General features: G+C 40.4%; 1 protein-coding gene across 3 annotated transcripts in view; it reads left to right on the plus strand.

Annotated features, from left to right (window-relative positions):
* AP1S2 (adaptor related protein complex 1 subunit sigma 2) overlaps positions 1–18,343 on the plus strand; it is a 129,604-nt gene extending 111,261 nt beyond the window's left edge. For all 3 annotated transcript variants that reach the window (XR_008889060.1, XM_056559247.1, XM_056559243.1), the window contains one exon: positions 14,538–18,343. Coding sequence is in view for 2 of the 3 variants with exons in the window: in XM_056559247.1 (XP_056415222.1) it covers positions 14,538–14,585 (48 nt within the window). In the remaining variant the exon portion in view is untranslated. The remainder of the gene's footprint in view (positions 1–14,537) is intronic.
* The last annotated feature ends 2,847 nt before the right edge of the window (positions 18,344–21,190 follow it).

The raw sequence follows: 21,190 nt of genomic DNA on the forward strand, positions 1-21,190 counted from the left end.
AATTAATATAAAAAAATAATAAAAAAATAAATTTAATTAAAAATAAATAAAATTAAAAAATAAATAAAATATATAAAATATAGAGAAATCACAGAACTTTTTTTTAAAAATGAAAAAAAAATTTTGAAAGTATAAATGAATAATGAAAAAAATTTTAAAAGATTTTCTTGGAACACAGAAATAACTCAAAATTGCAGTTCAATAAAGTTAGGATGGATCTGAACTTACTGTAAATTTGTTCATCTCTCTTCGCTGCCATTAATGGATCCATGTTAGAATTTTGTTAAGAAATCTGCAGAAGTATCAGGTCAGCTTCATGGTAACACTGGAAATATAGCAATGGGAGCAGACTGGATGTGACAAGCCAAAGAGCTGGATGGTTTTATTCTCTTTAGCCCAGTTTTACCACACGAGGGTAACGTGCATGTATTATATGTGTGCTAAATAATCAATCTAACCAGCACACCTAACTATTCTCCTTCTGGTACTAGGAGGTTGCTTTTTTTTTATTTTTTTTATTTTTTATATATACTTATTTGATATTGTATACTTCATTTTCTATGTACATTGTTATGACAACACAATTTAAAACTTACTGCTAAAAATGATTTGCTATTTTAATATAATCTTTTTTCCCTTTCATTGCTGTATGCTCGTCCTTGTTTTAGGATGCTAAAGTAAGTCTTCTTCAAAATTTTAATTGAAAAATTAAAATATTTTTATAATTTTATATTATTTTACATTACACATTATAATCATTTTCTGCAGTAGCTTTTTATTTGCACTGAAGGATAAAGATATGTCAAATAAATGCTTCTTGGTCAGTTTGCTCCAAAAAATACTTTGCATTCCAACAAATAGCGATGGAGGAGATTTTATTACTGTCTTAAAGGGAATGTATCACCTAGATGTTTTTCCTGATGCAGAGGAAGATACTGAAACTTGTTCTTTTTCTCTGATCTGCTTCTATTTAGATTGCAATTTTTTTTTCCATTTTTCTGTAAATTATTATGGGGGGGGTGTCATCTTGACTGAGCTGTTTTAACAGCATTTAGAGCTATGGACCCATGAACCATAGACAAAAACAGACTGGAGCTGTCCCATTCACATAAATGATAGAAGCTGTTGGGTATTCCCTGTGACCTTTTCAGAGGTCATTCTACGGGAACAAAGGATGGGGATCTGCTATGATGGGTAGTTGATCCAGTGTTATCTATATACTGGTGTTGTCTTTCACTGTACTCCTGTCTGCTCTGAGAAGAAAAGCATTACTGGGGAATTATCTGTACACAACAGGAAGTCTCAGCTTAGTTTTAGGCCTAGAGGCCGCAATGGAAACTGCAGAATTTTAGGATTAATATAAAATATAGATAGTAAATGGAAAACAAAGAAAACAAAAAAATGGTTATCATAAAAACCTGATTTTAAACAATGAGTCATTTTCCAGGGATTTTAACCCCTTAACGACGCAGGACGTGAATGTACGTCCTGTTGATGTGGTACTTAATGCACCAGGACGTACATTTACATCCTGAGCATAACCGCGGGCATCGGAGCGATGCCAGCATCATGCACGGCAGGACCCGGCTGTGGATCGCAGCCAGGGACCCGCCGGTAATGGCGGACACCCGCGATCCCGCGGAAGTCCGCCATTAACCCCTCAGATGCCGTGATCAATACAGATCACGGCATCTGCAGCATCGCGGTCACTTAACAGGATGATCGGATCGCCCGCAGCGCTGCCGCTGCGATCCAATCATCCTGCACGGCAGACGGAGGTCCCCTCACCTGACTCCGCTGCCTTCCGGGAGTCTTCTGCTCTGATCGCCCGCAGACCAGAGAAGAAGATCACCGATAACCCTGATCAGTGCTATGTCCTATACATAGCACTGAACAGGATTAGCAATCGAATGGTTGCTATAAATAGTCCCCTATGGGGACTATAAGAGTGTAAAAATTAAAATAAAAAAAGTAAAAAAAAAAAAGTAAATAAAATGTGAAAAAAACCCTCCCCCAATAAAAACATAAATTGTCTCATTTTCCCTATTTTACCCCCAAAAAGTGTAAAAAAAAAAAAAATATTTTATATACATATTTGGTATCGCCGCGTGCGCAAATATCCGAACTATAATTATAAAATGTAAATGATCCCGTACGGTGAACGTAAAAAAAAAAAAAAAAGTCCAAAATAGCTGCTTTTTTTATAACATTTTATTCCCAAAAAAATTTATAAAAAATGTAATAAAAGTTTTGTGTAAGCAAATATGGTATTAATAAAGTACAGTTCACGGCGCAAAAAATGAGCCCTCATACCACCGCTTATACGGAAAAATGAAAAAGTTATAGGTCTTCAAAATAGGGGGATTTTAAACGTCCGAATTTGGTTAAAAAGTTTGCAATTTTTTTAAGCGCAATAGTAATAGAAAAGTGTATAATCATGGGTATCATTTTAATTGTATTGACCCAGAGAATAAAAACCACACGTCATTTTTACCGTAAATTGTACGGCGTAAAAACAAAACCTTCCAAAATTTGCAAAATTGCGGTTTTCTTTTTAATTTCCCTACACAAATAGTATTTTTTTGGTTGCGCCATACATTTTATGGTAAAGTGAGTGATGGCATTACAACGAACAACTGGGCGCGCAAAAAACAAGCCCTCATACTAGTCTGTGGATGAAAATATAAAAGAGTTATGATTTTTTGAAGGGGAGGAGGAAAAAAACAAAAGCGTAAAAATAAAATTGTCTGAGTCCTTAAGGTCCAAATGGGCTGAGTCCTTAAGGGGTTAAAGGGAGATCACCGATTGTTTAAGTCATGTTGTATGTTCAGCATATTTTAATTTTTGTTTAAGAATTCTTTTTGTGATTTTTTTAATTTTCTTATTTTCTATTTTTATTGTCTGTATTTTAAAATAATCCTGAAACCTTGCAGTTTCAGTCTCCCCACTAGGCCTAATAATAGACTGACACTTTCTGTTGTATAGAAATAACTTTTCAGTAGTGTTCACCTTATCATCACAGGCAGAATTACAATGAAAGATGACATCTATCTATAGATAACAGAGAATCATGCCATTTACAAAATAGGTGATGGACACCGCTCCACTTACCCCCCTCCCAGCACAGTTTAGAGAGCATGTAGAAAATGTTCTTGTAGAAATCAGTGAGTCAGCTTCAGACTATTGTATTCTATGGCACATTTGGGTTCTGTAAACTCTCTCTCTAAATGCTGGCTGCCCCCATAATAATGTAGAATAAAAAAGGAAATTAAATAAATAACAATCAGAAAAAAATAGGAAAAAACATGTCAGTATCTGATTCTAATTATTAAAGAGACTCTGTCATCAACATCTCCTGCACTAACCTATTGGTTTTAGCTTGTAGTGTGGGTAACACTGATGACAATGGTATTTACTGTTTGCTGATCCATTCCTCAGTTATTCCTCAAATTCTCATTATGCAAATGAAGTAGCTTTGTGCACGGGGATGTTCCCGAGCCCTGAGTGCACTGTGACGTCCAGCCTTGATGTTCATAGTAAACGCCTCCTCCCAGTGCTGATCCTTCCCCCTTTTGCGATATGAAGTGAAATCTATCTGCTCGCGAGATAGATTTCACAGAGGAGGAGGAGGATTAGCACAGGGGAGGAGGGCGTTTACTATGAAGATCAAAGCCAGACGTCAGAGTGTACTTGGGGCTTTGTGCACCATGTTACTTCATTTGCATAGTCAGAAAAAGAGGAATAACGGAGGAATGGATTAGCAAATTTTTAATGCCTTTGTCATCAGCGTCACCCGCACTACAAGCTTAAAGGGGTTATCCACCATAAGGTGATTTTAGTATGTACCTGGCAGACAGTAATGGACATGCTTAGGAAGGATCTGCGCTTGTCTTAGGGCTATGGCTATGTTGTGAGATTACCATAACACTGTGGCTAGCTTTTTGTAAACTGGTATTTCCTGTTTGACTTTTCTTTTTTGCCTACAAATCCCATAATTCCATTTTCCTCCCTCCCACACATCAGCCACCCCACCCATTGAAACATAAATGAGTTGCATCCATTCAAAAGACCTGTGGTTTTCAATCTGGGTACCTACAGCTGTTGCATTAGTTGCAGATTGATCTTTCTCCCATCAAGCGATCCCTCCAGCCATTGAAGCAGACAGGCTCCCTGTCATCAGCTGACTAGTGAGTCAGGTCTCGGCCGCATTGCAAGCTGGGAAAAATCTGAGACAACAGTCATTTTGTATGCTGTTAAAAATAAATATTGGGGAGAAAATCACAGAAGAAAACCGTCACACAGGTACAGACACTACAGGGTGGGCCATTTATATGGATACACCTTTATAAAATGGGAATGGTTGGTGATATTAACTACCTGTTTGTGGCACATTAGTATATGTGAGGGGGAAACTTTTCAAGATGGGTGGTGACCATGGCGGCCATTTTGAAGTCGGTCATTTTCAATAGGAAGAGGGTCATGTGACACATCAAACTTATTGGGAGTTTCACAAGAAAAACAATGGTGTGCTACGGATACTGGAAGCCTGTGCTAGCATTTCTTCTGCGGTGTTGCTATCAGTGTGTGAAGAGTGGGAGAAGAGGGTTGCATTGACAATCCAACACAATGGGCAGCACATTGAACACATTTTATAAGTGGTCAGAAACTTGTAAATAACTCATGAAAGAATAAAGTTAAAATCAAGCACATCATTGTTTTTCTTGTGAAATTCCCAATAAGTTTGATGTGTCACATGACCCTCTTCCTATTGAAAAAACAAAAGTTGGATTCAAAATGGCCAACTTCAAAATGGCCGCCATGGTCACCACCCATCTTGAAAAGTTTCCCCCCTCACATATACTAATGTGCCACAAACAGGAAGTTAATATCACCAACCATTCCCATTTTTATTAAGGTGTATCCATATAAATGGCCCACCCTGTATATTATGAACGACACTAACTTTACAGCCCATGTAGCATAGTCAAATAAATAAAAAAATCCTGAAATACCCCTTTAATCCAATAGGTCAGTGCAGATGATGCTGATGAGATATAGTGCAAGGAATTTACGCTAGTTTTTTGGTGCGAATTGAGTAGGCATGTTTTGCTCATTAAGTTTCCCCCATTGTCTTTAATGCAATATTTACAGTAGTGATTCTCTTAATGTCGGATCAGTTTTACCACAATAATTTTCCATGATCACTACCTTGACTATGTCTTCTGAAATGTCTTCCTGGCAGAAAGAGTAGATGGCTTACAGTAGACTATGCACTGTTAATGCAATGTAATACTGTACTATGGGAGATTCTTAATTAAATGTGTGTGGGAAGAAGGTGTGTAGTAATCTGTCTCCCTCCATTAAAGAGAAGGTTTATATGTATTATATTTCATTGAGATGTGTCTAAAGATAAGGGTATATGAAGGAACCTTCAGCACTCCTCCGAGCCCCATGCCCCCTGTTACCTTCATGCTTCAAGAACATCCATGTGTAACATGTATAAAAGGGAATTCACTTTACATACCGTGAAAGATAGGATGTGTAACAGATACATTCCCAAGTTCTCAAATCTAGATACCATATGTATGGGTTCAGCTGACATAATTACATGGGTAAGAGGGACCGGCTTAGCTGCATACAATGCACCTTGGACCTATATTTGTGAATATCTATGAGACACAACTTAGCCTTCCGTTTTGGTAAATTAAAGGGGTATTCCAGGATTTTTTTTATTTAACTATGCTACAGAGGCTGTAAAGTTAGTGTAGTCCATAATATAGTGTCTGTACCTGTGTGTGACGGTGGTCAGAATTCCTATGTGTTTTTTGCCCCAATATTTATTTTTAACAGCATACAAAATGACTCATGTCTCGGGTTTTTCCAGGTTGCAGTGCGTTGAGACGTGACATCACTAGTCAGGTGATCAGAGAGAGTCTGTCCTGCTTCAATGGATGGAGCGACCGCTGGGTGGGAGAGAGATAATTTTGCTACAGCTGTAGGCACCCTGGTTAGAAAACACTGGTCTTTTGAATGGATGCAGCTCATTTGTGCTGCAATGGGAGGGGTGGCTGATGTGTGGGAGGAAGGAAAGTAGCTTCACACTTACAAGCATGGAACTATGGGATGTGTAGTTTGAGACTGAACTCACAAAAGGATAGCCTGGCCTGTATGTACTAAAATCACCTTATGGTGGATAACCCATTTCATTTTAAATACACTATTGGAATCTCGGATAGCTTTATAAACTTGCAAAAGTGAACAAAGTGCAGCAACAACTCCAACATCTTGGCTCGGAAACTGCGTAAAGTGGATATTGTAATTTATATCAGAATAACATGAAGTAGAAGAATCCTAGAATAAATGTATGATTTGTCTGAAGGCCCAGACATGTCATGAATTAGCTTTATGAAATTGTATCAGAAAAGGTCTCCTTTATTTAGTCCCTAACCTATCCCAAGTCTAGTCCAAACGGTGTATCTTTTATTGCTGTTCAGCTTCATTCAAGGGAATAAAAGAGACCTACATGATCAAATGAAAGAAAAATTCCAGTCAATACATATTTTACATTAATAACTTTATTGAAGGTCATGTACATATGTAAAGTATTTTTCTCAGTTTTGCATAGAACAATTTCTGTTTACAAATGTCACTAAAGCTGTGCTGAAACCATGCAAAACACCCCATGTTATTACATGCAATTTTTTGTAGTTTAGTTATGGCAGCTTTCTTCCACACCACCATGACCACACGTAAATGTATCTGTATAGATGAAGATGAAGTTGTTTTAGTTTTTCTTTTACCCCTTAAGGCCCCTGCCCATTTTCAGCCTAAGGACCTGGGCATTTTTTGCACATCTGACCACTGTCAATTTAAGCATTAATAACTCTGGGATGCCTTTACTTTTCATTCTGATTCCGAGATAGTTTTTTCGTGACATATTCTACTTTATGTCAGTGGTAAATTTTTGTCAATACTTGCATCATTTCTTGGTGCACAATTCCAAAATTTGATGAAAAATTTTGCATTTTTTTTTTTTTTTACATTTAAGCTCTCTGCTTATAAGGAAAATAGACATAACAAATAAATGATATATTGATTCACATGTACAATATGTCTACTTTATGTTTGCATCATAAAGTTGAGATGTTTTTACTTTTGGAAGACACCAGAGGGCTTCAAAGTTCAGCAGCAATTTTCTAATTTTTCACAAAAGGTTCTAAATCGGAATTTTTCAGGGACCAGTTCAGTTTTGAAGTGGATTTGAAGGGCCTTCATATTAGAAATACCCCATAAATGGCCCCATTATAAAAACTGCACCCCTCAAAGTATTCAAAATGACATTCAGAAAGTGTGTTAAAGGAGTAGTCCGGTGCGCACTTTTCGCATTTTATCCCGTCCGGGATGCAAAATAAAAGAAAATAAACTTGCTCTTACCTGCCAACGAGCCCCCGTAGCTTCGGTATACTCCGGTACAGGTGATCGATCCCCGGGCTGTATTCTTCTTACTTCCTGTTAGGCTGAAGCTCCGTGTGACGTGCTGGGCTATCACCGGCCCGCCTCGGCCTCGCCCCATCTCTTCTGAGTATGGAAATACCCCATGTGTGGACATCAAGTGCACTCCGGGCGCACTGCAATGCTCAAAATAGGAGGAGTCACATTTGGCTTTTGGAAAGCAAATTTAGCTGGAATGGTTTTTGGGGGGCATTTTGCATTTAGGAAGCCCTATGGTGCCATAACAGCAAAAAACAAAAGGCATACTATTTTGGAAATTTCACCCCTCAAGGAACATAACAAGGGGTACAATGTGCTTTAACACCCCACAGGTGTTTGATAAATTTCCGCTAAAGTTGGATTTGAAAATGAAAAATTCGATTTTTTTTCACTAAAATGCTGATGTTACCCTAAATTATTCACTTTCACAAGGGGTAATTGGAGAAAAAGCCTCCCAAAATTTGTAACCCCATTTCTTCGGAGTATGGAAATACCCCATATGTGGATATAAAGTGCTCTGCAGGCGAACTACAATGCTCAGAAGAGAAGGAGCACCATTGAGCTTTTGGAGAGAGAATTTGGTTGGAATGGAAGTCGGGGGCCATGTGCATTTAAAAAGTCCACCGTGGTGCCAGAACAGTGGACGACACCCCCCCCCCCCCCCACATGTGACCCCCATTTTGGAAACTACATTTTTAATTTTCACGGACCACTGTTCCAAGAATCTGTCGGACACCTGTGGGGTGTAAATGCTCACTGCACCCCTTATTAAATTATGTGAGGGGTGTAGTTTCCAAAATGGGGTCACTATAGGGGCTTTGTAAACAGCCCAATGGCCCTCCTCTGCTGAGCATTGTAGTTTGCCCGCAGAGCACTTTACATCCACATATGGGGTATGTTCTTACTCAGAAGAAATGGGGCTACAAATTTTGGGGATCTTTTTCCTATTCTCCATTGTGAAAATGAAAAATTTAGGGTAACACCAGCATTTTAGTGAATTTTTTTTATTTTATTTTTTTTCCTTTTCACATCCAACTTTAATGAAAATTTGTCAAACACCTGTGGGGTGTTAAGGCTCACTATACCCCTTGTTATGTTCCGTGAGGGGTGTAGTTTCCACAATGGGGTCACACGTTGGTATTTATTGTTTTGCGTTTATGTCAGAACCGCTGTAAAATCAGCCACCCCTGTGCAAATCACCAATTTAGATCTCAAATGTACATGGCACGCTCTCACTCCTGAGCCATGTTGTGCGTCCGCAGAGCACTTTACACCCACATATGGGGTAGTTCTGTACTCAGGAGAAATTGCTTTCCAAATTTTGGGGGTCTATTTTTCCTTTTAGCGCTTGTGAAAATTAAAAGTATCGGGCAACACCAGCATGATAGTGTAAAAAATAAAAAATAAATTACACTAGCATGCTGGTGTAGGCCCCAACTTTACCTTTTCATAAGGGGTGAAAGGAGAAAAAGCCCCCCCCACCCCAAAAAAAAAAAAATTTGTAACGCAATTGCTCCCAAGTACGGAAATAACCCATATGCGGACGCAAAGTGCTCTGTGGGCACACAACATGGCTCAGAAGTGAGAGCGCAACATGTACATTTGTAGGGGTATGTGTATATGTAGTGTTTTACTTTTTATTTTGTGTAGTGTAGTGTTTTAAGGGTATATTCACATGGGCAGGGGTTTACAGTGAGTTTCTCGCTGGGAGTGTGAGCTGAGACGGAAAATTCACATTGGGGGGGGGGGCGCCAGCTTTTGCAAAACTACAACTCTCAGCATGCCCTTCGACTGTCAATACATGCTGGGAGTTGCTACAACTCCCAGCATGTCCTTTGGTAGTCTGCATGCTGGGAGTTGTAGTTATGCAACTAGAAAAGCATGCACAGACTACCAAAGGGCATGCTGGGAGTTGTAGTTGGCCTCACCTCCTGCTGTATCCTTTTCCAAAATACCATAATTCAGATGTTTAAACAAACATTGCCTGAAATAAAGACTCCTTATGTTACAAAGCACATGACATGGTCACTGGGTGAATAGTCTCTCCATAATCCACTAAAGTAGTTCACAGACTTTTCCATTCCTCTTTTAGGATTAGAGAGATAAAAGCCTGTCTCACCCTAAACATATCCCCCCCCCCCCCCCACAAGCTGGATTGAAGGAATTTGTCGAGTTAACGCTTTGATTTCAGCAAACCACATTTCTGTAGAAATGCGTCAGTTCTGGAAGAACATGTCTGGTTTATGCCTGCTCAATATATTAAATTATTTAGCTTTTTCACAAGGCAATTCTGTAGGCTTCACGTGGAGACCCTTCACAATACCTAACCTGGTGATTATTGGAAATACTCCCCTACCAACCCTAAGCATTCTAATACTACTACAGACCTGCTGGGAGAAAGCAAAGGTGGCTTCAGAATGTAATAACCGAGAACAGTAGATGCCTGAGAGGAGATTATTTTTAGAGCGTTTGTCGAGCCGTCATTATGACTTAAAATGTACAAGATGTATAAGTGCAATTCCATAATCTAATGCATATTACCAGACCATATGATGAATTGAAGGAACAACCTGGTTCAGAATATAAACACAGGAACTTTTTTTTTCTATTAAAATATGATCCTTTAGGATATGCTCACACATACAGGATCTGCTGCGTATTTTTGCGGCATATTTTGTGCAGCTGATTTTGTTACCCATTAACTTCAATGGGTAGTAAAATCAGCTGAAAAAAATATGCAGCAGATCCTGTACGTACAAAAAGCATTTTTTGCCACTTCAGTTTGTAAGCTATAGCCAGAAGTGGGCCCAGAATGAATGGTAAACATAAAGGGAAGATTTATACCTCTCCTTTCTGCTAGATCCACTTCTGGTTTTGTCTTAAAAAACTGCATAAAATCTGAGATATGGTTGAGCATGGGGGCATGCAGATATTTGCCTGCAAACGTTTCCATAAATGTTCAATTGGTGATTTATCTGGAGATCAGGCAGGCGAGATCCCGGGAAAAACCCTTTTTGTGTGTGGCCGAGCCCAGGGGCAGACTGAACACTCTGCCCCTGGACCAGATAAAGCAAGGGCCCCTTGTGAGACTACGCCCCTGCCCTGACTACACATCTGCCCCGCCTCTGTTCCACCCAAATCCCTCCTAATGCCCCACCCCTACATACACAATTAAAATAAAACGTATATATATTATAATTATCCACTCAAACACTGGGCCAAATAATACTGGCACATCAGGGAAACACTATCTGACACAAAGTCACTGACTAGTGCACCATACTCTCCTGAAAAAGAAAAGAAACACTATACAAAGACCGGTATTCCTATGTACAGGGCCATATAAAGGTATATACCAGCTGTACGCAGGATCTGTATACCATAGAAGTGATTATAGTTACATCTAGAGACTCACAAGTGATGTCTTTTCTAATCAGCAACATCCTCTTTCCTTTTCTTGTCCATCCCACTAAGACCAACATGTCAACTTCTTTCAGCCAAAAAGTCATCTTTTCAGCATTGTCAGGACAAACATGTTAGATTCATTTTTTTCAGTGCCCTCCTCCACAAATACTCCCTAATAATGCCTTCCTTGGTGTCCTGCACAGTAAAAGTGGGTAGAATAGTAGGTCCCCCATAAAGTAGGTATATCCCCACAGTAGGGAGGTATGTCCCACAGCAGTTAGTTTCCTTATCAGGTAGTCAGGTAGTTGCCCCCCAAAGGCAGGTATGTAAATACAACCTTAGGAAGATCGATTCTCTCCCCCCAGTAGCTAAATATGTTGGTTGATAGATGGGTAGCTAGATGGATAGCCAGGTAGGTAGCTAGCTTTGCAGGTAAGTAGGCATGTACCTAGCTAGACAGGTATCCAGGTAGATAGGTAAGTAGCTAGGTACGTAAGTAGGTAGGTAAATAAGTAGGTCGATAGGTTGGTAGCCAGGTTAGTAGCTTTGTAGGTAGGTTGTAGGGTGGGTAGCTATGTAGCCATGTCCAAGGGGGCCAGCCGGGTGGTTAGCCATGTCGCCAGTTGGGTAACCGTAGTGCAGGCACCAATGAATAACTGCATTAGCACCTGCGCTGTGTAGGGGCAGAGATCACGTCTCATGTCAGTGTAGGCCGCAGATGCAGCGCTCACTTGCCTTGGGATCCGGGACAAGTGTCCTGGATCCTCAGTAGCAGTGGCGGGCCCTACCTGCTTCTCTCAGTCCAATGATGCACCCCCTCTGTCTGTCCATTGGACAAAATGTCTCCAATGTGTCGTAGAGGCTTATCTAGCAGCCAATGATCTCTTAATCAAAGTAGCCCCTGGAGCCTTTTTTTAGGGCAGTGAGGGAAGCACTGAGAATTATTGCATGCTTAGTTTTCAAAACAATGTGACATTTCTATCTTAGTGTGTTTTGTGTTTTGTTTGGTCAATGAGTATATTTGGTTATAAACTTTGTTGCAAGAAGACAAAAGTCGCACTCGCCCAGTTCGATGCAAAAATCGTGTCCATTTATTAAACTCCAACAGTGGGTAACAGGATAAGAAGTCACTCATACGCGGGGAGCGAGGGCGCACGCCCTCAGACGTGGGGTATACCACAGGAGGCGACTAGTTTCGCGTCACAGCAAGACGCTTCTTCCGGCCAATAGGTATACGCCTACCTGCCGCAGGTAACATGTATTTATATTGGTAAAAATAGGCGTGGTGACATGATTGACAACAAACAATAAAAAAAGAAAACCAATGTGCCAAAACCAATTAAAAACATATTGACAACATATAAAATGTAGTACAAACTAACGGAGGTAAAAGGATTCACAAGAAAGCAGACAAATCCTGTCTATCATTCATACCTATGGGCCCCATAGCATTGAGGCGTATGATCCAAAAAGCCTCGCTGCGCATTAGGAAGGTATGTTTATCGACACCACTAGGTGTCGCTTCTATTCTCTCAATTCCGGCAAACTTGAGGGTCTCAGCTCCACCGCCATGCTGTTCAATCATATGAGCGATGAAGCGAGGCGCCCCCTTGCCTGTACGGAGCAAATAGAAGTGCTCCCTTATACGTGTGCATAACTTCTGTTTAGTCTTGCCCACGTAGAAACATCTACACGGGCAGATCAAACAGTACACGACATGGGTAGACTTGCAGCTGATCAGTTGGTTAATAAAGATATTGACCCCTCCTAACATAAAATTCCTTTTGGACAGATTATGTTGGCAAAAATTGCAATTCTTGCAAGCAAAATTGCCTTTAGAGATCATATGTCTCAACCAACGATCACTCCCCTCCTGAGTACTTTCTTTTTTGTTCCTCTTAATGACATCTCCTATGGTAGTGGATCTTCTGAACGTCACAATAGGTTTTTCCCTTGCCAGTTCTCCCAACTCTTCGTCATTTTCAAAGTAACACCAATTGTCAAAAATACTCTTCTTCACAATGTGGTTAATGGGAGAATTCACAAAGGAGAAAACAACGCGTTTGCTGTCTGTCTTCCTATTTTTCCTTTTAGACACAAGTAGATCTTTCCTGTCCTTATTCAAAGCCTTTCTAAAACCATCCTCAATGACTCTCAGCGGATAACCTCGCTCTTTTAGTCTGTCCTTTAAATCTTCTGCCTGCACCATAAATGTATCTTCACTACTATTCACTCTTCTCAATCTCAAAAATTGACTATAAGGGATATTATCCCTAACATATCTTGGATGTGAGCTGTTGTAGTGCAACAAGGGGTTTCTGGAAATGGCTTTTCTAAACCTTGTGGTTTGTAATTCGTTGTCAGTAACACTCAATTTAACATCCAGGAACTCAATAACCTTGCCTCCAAAAACATATGTGAACAGCATGTTCACGAGATTGGTACTATTCAGATAGTGGACGAAGCCCTGAAAGTCCACCTTAGACCCGTTCCACACTATCAGGACGTCGTCCACATATCTGAGATAGTACACAATCCGATCAATGAAAGGATTAGACCTGGAAAACGCGATCTTCTTCTCTAGCATGGTAAGGAAGACGTTGGCATATGTACAAGAGACTGCCATGGGCTTGCCTGTACCACTGTCCCTCATGAAGGAAATCATTATTACTCAACAGAAAATCCAGGGAGTCACAAATGAAACCCCTGAAGTTAATGGACTTATTGGCATCAGCCAAAAACGCATCCATAGCCTGTATACCCGCATATTTGGTTATAAGTATGTCATCCTAAAGGGATTGTTCAGGATTAGAAAAACAACGCCCATTTCTTCCAAAAACAGCTCCACACCTGTCCTCAGGTTGTATGTGGTATTGCAGTTCGGTTTTGTTAAATTCAAATTGAGCCAAGTTGTAATACCACACACAACATGAGGGCAGTTGTGGCATTTTATTTTATTTATTTATTTTTATTTTTTAGAAATAACACCTTTAATGTTCAGGGTAGCAGAGAAAAGGGCTACAGACTAAGCCACCAGAGGGAAGGTCTGACAAATAAGCTGTAAATGGCATCCAGTAGCTTGTATTGTATTGTAGGACATACAAGCTACAATTTAAAGGGGTACTCTGGTGGAAAACAAATGTTTTCAAATCAACTGGCGCCAGAAAGTTATACAGATTTGTACATTACTTCTATTTAAAAATCTTAATCCTTCCAATACTTATCAACTGCTGTATACTCCAGAGGAAGTTTTGTAGTTCTTTCCAGTCTGACTACAGTGCTCTCGGCTGACACCTCTCAGGAGAGGTTTGCTATGCGGATTTGCTCCTACTCTGGGCATTTCCTGACGCAAACAGAGGTGTCAGCAGAGAGCACTATGATCAGACTGGAAAGAACTACACAACTTCCTCTGTAGTATACATCAGCTGAAAAGTAGTGGAAGGATTAAGATTTTTAGACTTATAAATATAAGTAATTTACAGATCTGTACAACTTTCTGGCACCAGTTGATTGGAAAACATTTTGTTTTACATTTCAATGTTCTTTCTTGATTGTAGAAACCTAATTTGCTGACCACATGCACAGGGCATTATGTTATCATCTGAAACTGACTTGTCCTCATCTTGTGCTTCCCCCAACAGGAGGCAGAGACACCACGAAGCGTCCTGGAAGAGATCGGACTGACATAAACCCTTGGGCAGCCACCGCCACCTGCGTCTCTTTTTGTTGTCATATCAAATGTTCACTGCCTTCACCTCAGTGTTAAACCAATAGTGTAAGATGCTGTCTGTCAGTATTAACTGTACTGCTAAGCTGCTTTAGTTGAGTCTTCAATGAAAACTTCTCCAAACGTATCAACGTAAAGGGACTTGGACATTGTAGGTCACACGTAACCCATCGTAGCAAAACTTTATTTTATTTTTTCGGGTTCCATGCTGTTCGGAGGGGATACCCTCCACATATCTGGTTCTGACACTGCCTTTATACCAGAACTGTGTGTGTGTGAACACGATCAGTACAATGGAGCCCAGTCACTATATTTTGACAACCAAAGACTGTGCCCTTGTTGACGACAGGTCATTTTCATTACATTAAAGGGATTGAGGAAACTGTTTACCACTGGAATTTTTTTTAATTTTTATTTTTTTTGTAAACCAAAGAACTTATATGCCCTATAGGAAACCTATCCCTCCGTTCCGATAAAGATGCATCCACTATACAGGAATAGCTCAGCAGTGCGCCAATCTACAAAGAGAAGCGGGCAGTTCTCATGGTGTGTGACCATTAAAGCGCCAGACAAGACGTGACTCACTCTTTTACTTTATTTTTGTCCATGTCCATACACATTGGCTTCTATCTAGTTGGTTAGGCCAGTGTTTTCCAAGCGGGGTGCCTCCAGCTGTTGCAAAACTACAACTCCCAGCATGCCCGGACAGCCGAAGGGTGTCCGGGCATGCTGGGTGTTGTAGTTTTGCAACAGCTGGAGGCACCCCGGTTAGACTACACTTCTGTAGGTATTCTTGACGTGATAAAATCTCCACTTAGATTTCAGAAAACCTATGTATACATATGTGTGTTCTTGTAGATATAGCTAGGGCTCCTGTACATGGCGGTGTCACGGCTGCAGAGTAACTATATTCCTGACCCATGCCTGTGTTTTAAAACAGAACTACACAGTTTAAAAATAAGGTAGAAAAAAAAATTGGCGCACTAATTTACATGCACATGAGAAAACTTTATTTTTTTACCCATGCACCATATGGCGACACAAGTTTATATTATGGCGGCTTGTATAGTGTCTGCCTATGCAGCTTTGCCATATGCATGAGCCCTCATAGTGAGCGAGTCCTGTATTTGGTTTGCTTGTCTTTGGATACTAGAACTGGAATATAAATGGCGTCATTCTCTTAAATTACATATTTTAGGCTGAAATAAAGCTACCGGGCAGATGGAAATACTTATTACAAGCTTATTTTGCTATGCTGCAGCCCTGTGTGCACAGTAAGGTTTGGAGGCGGGCCCAGCAAAATACACCACGCCTTTCCCACTGCCCGGCGGATTTATTGCAGCGTATAATTTGCCACATAGCGTTTTTTGGGGGGGGGAGGGCAAAAAATAATAATTTAGTCCCACTTGGCGTTTTTTGACTCTTCATTTGCATTTTTTGGCTTATCGGTAGTTATAAATCACAATATGCTGAGACTACTGTCTTTTTTTTTTTCCTTCTTTGCTAGAAAAGAAAAATGCAAGGTGGGCGATTTCTTTTTTTTTCCCATTTCCTACCCCCGAATTATTAAAAAGAAATCCTTGAGTCACATGATAAAAGAATCACATGACTTGTCATGAGAAAAATGCCAAAGTAAGAAAGACTTAAAGGGGTACTCCAGTGGAAAAAACATTTTCAACTGACTCCAGAAAGTTAAAGAGATTTGTAAATGACTTCTATTAAAAAAATCTTAATCCTTCCAGTACTAATCAGCTGCAGTATGCTCCACAAGAAGTTCTTTTCTCTTTGAATTTATTTTCTGCCTGACCACAGTGCTCTCTGCTGACACCTCTGTCAATGACAGGAACTTTCCAGAGCAGGAGCAAATCCCCATAGCAAACCTCTCCTGCTCTGGACAGTTCCTGACATGCACAGAGGTGTTAGCAGAGAGCACTGTGGTCAGACAAAAAAAAAAGAACTATACCACTTCCTCTGTAGTATACAGCAGCTGATAAGTACTGGAAGGATTAAGATTTTATATAGAAGTAATTTACAAATCTGTATAACTTCCTGGCACCAGTTGATTAAAAAAAAAAAAAATTCCACCAGACTAACCCTTTTAACCTACTGTTTAAAAAAAAAAAAAAAAGGCATAGATCTGCATCTTGGGAGCGCAAAATGATGGCACTTTTTGTGACTTAATTTCAGGTTAAAAAAAAAAACGCCAAAATTAAATTGTATGGAAACATAGCCTGACACGTCGCAGCCAAAAGCATTTTGATTAATTGCTAAGCCTTATAGCACACTGCAACCATCCTACGCGAAAGGTAGATATATACGCAAAAGGAAAAATATATTAGGTTTTATTTTTTGGGTAAGACAGAAGCACACAAAAAAAAAATTCCCAAGCGAAGATTGAACGTGTCTTAAAAAACTTAAATTTCCCTAAATCTGCCTCTTTGCCCAGGTTTTAAAGCCAATAAATGTAAATTGTTGGTACCAAAGGGTATAGGGTACAAGTATAATTCACATACTGGTAGGCCAGTTCTATCAGGTGTTTTTGCCCACATATGCCTCAGTCTGAAATAGCATTTCCCAATCTGAGCTGTTGCAAAACTACAACTCCCAGCATTCCCGGACAGCCGAAGGCTGTCCGGGTATGCTGGGTGTTGTAGTTTTGCAACAGCTGGAGGCATACTGATTAAGAAACGCTGATCTAAAAGGAGTTGGTCCAGATCAGACTACACTTTTAGGGTACGTTCACACAAGTAGATCCCCAGCGCGTATTACGCTGCGGATCCGCCACTGAAGGACCGATGTATGCTGCCTTTACCGGTGCCTGCTCGGAGCGGCAATACGCAGCTACGAGCAGACACACTGAAGCGATGTGCGAGTCGGTGCGCATATGCGGTGTAGTTGCACACATCGAGGCCGCTCCCCCTGCTCTATGAGCTAGGCAGAGAGCTGCCGCGATATGCGAGTATACTGCGCATGCGCACGGCAACTCTTACATCGCAGTGTGTCTGCTCATAGCGGCGGATTGCCGCTCCGAGCAGGCACTTGTAAAGGCAGCATACAGCGGTCCTTCAGCGGCAGATCTGCAGCGTAATACGCGCTGGGGATCCCCTCGTGTGAACGTACCCAAAAAGGGGTCTGTTTGAGATTATGAAAAGGTTTCCCCCCCACTAGACACAGCACCACTCCTTTCCATGGGCCATGCCGGGTACTGCAGCATTCAAGTGGAAGGGGAAAAAGCTGCAATACCATACACATACCTTCTTTATTTTGTCTCCCAATAGATCGGGTCAATGATTTAACAATTCTGCCGTGTATGAAGCCAGACTACAAAATGTAAAACGAAAAAAATATACAAAATCGAATAAAGTACCATTGTCTGAGCAGTATTTTATAAAAAAAAAAAGACAAAAAAAAAATTCTGTATCATGTTCCTATGTGTGTGACTAGCAGCCTCACAATTAAACGTCACCCTATTAGATAACATTCAAGGTGAAAATGTCAAATCTATCATTCATCTGTTTTGGTTCTTTTACAATGATTTCCAGTTTTCCCTGCTTTATGTAGCTGTAAAATGCTTTGGTCAACGGGGTGGATCCTCTGTTATTCTTCCTGGAAATATAAGAATAGACTAGCTGGGCATCTTATTCATCAATAGGTTGTGTCCTATACACTGTGATGGTCCCAGCATTGATTGGACAGTATCAGATTAAATAAGGACATGTCTATTGGTAGCATCCAGTTGTATTTTTTATACATTTTTTTTAAGAGGGTTAAAGGGGTATTCCAAAAAGCATCTAATTGTGGGGGGGGGGTCCAACTGCTATGGCCATCCCCGATCTCCAGAACAAGGCCTCTTCTCTCCCTGTGGATGGAATGTTGTGTTGGCGAATGCTTTATGCATTATCTAAGGGAACACTGGAGATACACAAGTGCTGTACTCGTGTATCTCTGGAGCTCTCATAGAGAATGCTTTGAGCACGTGCTGATGTGCTGCATTATGCACAGGGAGAGATGGGGCTTGATTCTGGAAATCAAAGGGGTCCCAGCAGTTGGACCTGCAGTCAGATGCATCTTGTGGCTAGGGGATAAGCTTTGAAGTACTGGAGTACCCCTTTAACAGAAAAGCATCACAAAAACAGAGTTTTAAGAAAAGGTGCTTCAGAATTATTTTGAATTATAGAGTTAAAAATGGGGGGGGGGGGGGGGGACTTGTTTACCTCAAAACCTGATTTTCATGCTACAGAATTACCTTTTATGTATTAATGTTTTGTCTGTAGATAGACAGACATTTTGTTTTCATGTCATTTTAAGGTGCAAAAACATGTAAGAAGATGGTGGCCAAAACTGCCCATTCCGGGGGCACCAGCCAACCATCTCATGTGTATTGGGTTGTCCTGGTTCTTCTCCGCTGGCAATTTGTGAGGGAAATAGAAGATCAAGCTTGTTGAATTTGTTCTTATTTGATCCTGTGTTCTCAAAGGAGATAATCCATCACCAGAGGTGTCTGGCAGCAGCTTATTTTCTCTCCCTGATGAGAGCACATGGATACTTGGCAGAGGCCAGCACGCTTATGGTGAGAAGGGATTCACCCGTCTAGAGTGTAATGCATGTTAAAGGGGTATTCCAGGAAAAAAAAAAAAAAATATATATATATATATATATATATATATATATATATATATATATATATATATATATATATATATATATATATATATATATATTTTTTTTTTTTTTTCAACTGGTGCCAAAAAGTCAAACAGATTTGTAGATTATTTCTATAAAAAAAAAATCTTAATCCTTCCAGTAGTTACCAGCTGCTGAAATTGAGTTATTTTCTGTCTGACAACAGCACTCTTTGCTGACATCTCTGCTTGTCCAGAATAGCAGCAAACCTAATACTCTAGACAGTTCCTGAGACAAGCAGAGAGCACTGTTGTCAGACAGAAAAGAACAAATCAACTTCAGCATCTGATAACTACTGGAAGGATTAAGATTTTTTAATACAAGTAATTTACAAATCTGTTTAACTTTCTCGCAATAGTTAATTTAAAAAAAAAAGTTTTCCATTGGAGTACCCCTTTAGTAGGGTTATGTGGCATTACACTTAAAAAAAAAAAAAAAAAAAAAAAAAAAAAAATACTACTATTAAAAGAAAGCCAACACTTACCTCCTGCCACTCCCCCGATTCCTCAGTATCCCATTCTGTCCGCCACTGCTGTCTTCTTTCTTGTTGCTAGGGGTCGACGCGTCAGACTGCCACTCAGCTACTTGCCGAGTGCAACAATGTCCCACCTCCACTAGTGATAGGCTCAGCAGCAGTGTGACATATTGGGCCCAGTAGCAAGAAGACCACTGCAGGGTATTAACATGTCAAACTGCCGCTCGGCTTATCACTGCCTGAGGCGGGACAGCGCTTAGCAACAAGGAAGGAGGCTGCAGGGGCAGACAAAGCAGGATACTGGAGGATCGGCGTATGTAATTTTTTTTTATGCCGCCAGCCTGGGCAGTTACCAATAAAGCCTATCATCTGTTTGTGTATCGAGTAGCCTACAAATTCTGTGCATTCTTGATTGTTCCAAATTCTGAGCAGCGGAGTACCCCTTTAACAAACTGTTCTGAAGGCTGGCAGCTCATGATGTCATATCCCCGCCCCCTCAATGCAAGTCTATGGGAGGGGGCTTGACAAGTGTCACACCCCTTCCCAAAGACTTGCATTGAGGGGGCAGGGATATGACATCACGAGCTCCCGGCTCCAGCGTTCGTAACAGTTTGTTCCAAACGCTGAGCAGTGGAGTACCCCTTTAAACGCCAGATATTTTGTTTGGTAAGGTCACACGTGCCATATTTTCCTACCAATGGGTAGCAAAATCAGCTGCAGAAAATATGGATGAAAATACTGCACGTGTGACCCTATCCTAAGTTTTTTTTTTTGTGTGTGTGTGTGTCTGTGCGTTAAATAATCTGTAAATGATGCTTACACAGCAAAGCCATGAAACACCGGTTGTGGCATCTCAAAAGCCATACCCTGTCGTTACATAGCCGAGACTGCAATCTCCATACATATAGCTGTATAGTGGATGTAGGTGGCAGTAGATATAATTTTATCTCTATGTAAACCATCTGGATACTTCATTATTTATCTGGTCCGGTAAAAAAAAACGAAAAAAAAAAAAAACAGGGATTGACGTGAAGACAGTTGTTGTCATTAAAATAGCTCCCATGATACAAAATGAGTGTACTTCTATTCATTTTAATGCAGAATAACAGCTGAAACAAGGGTCACCTATTGTGATCGATTGGGGTCCCCGCTGTTCCTTCACCAGTTTGGTTCTGCAAGTCTTTATTAATGTCTATTATGGGAAATCTTCTATATTAGTGTTTCCCAACCAGGGTGCCTACAGCTGTTGCAAAACTACAACTTCCAGCATGCCCGGACAGCCGAGGGCTATCCAGGCATGCTGGGAGTTGTAGTTTTGCAACAGCTTGGGGCGCCCTGGTTGGGAAACACCGTTCTATATCATTCTCTATTAACTTTGACAATAAAATAAGGCACAATGATACAAGTTT

The sequence above is a fragment of the Hyla sarda genome, chromosome 2, assembly GCF_029499605.1.
Source record: "Hyla sarda isolate aHylSar1 chromosome 2, aHylSar1.hap1, whole genome shotgun sequence".
Taxonomy (NCBI): domain Eukaryota; kingdom Metazoa; phylum Chordata; class Amphibia; order Anura; family Hylidae; genus Hyla; species Hyla sarda.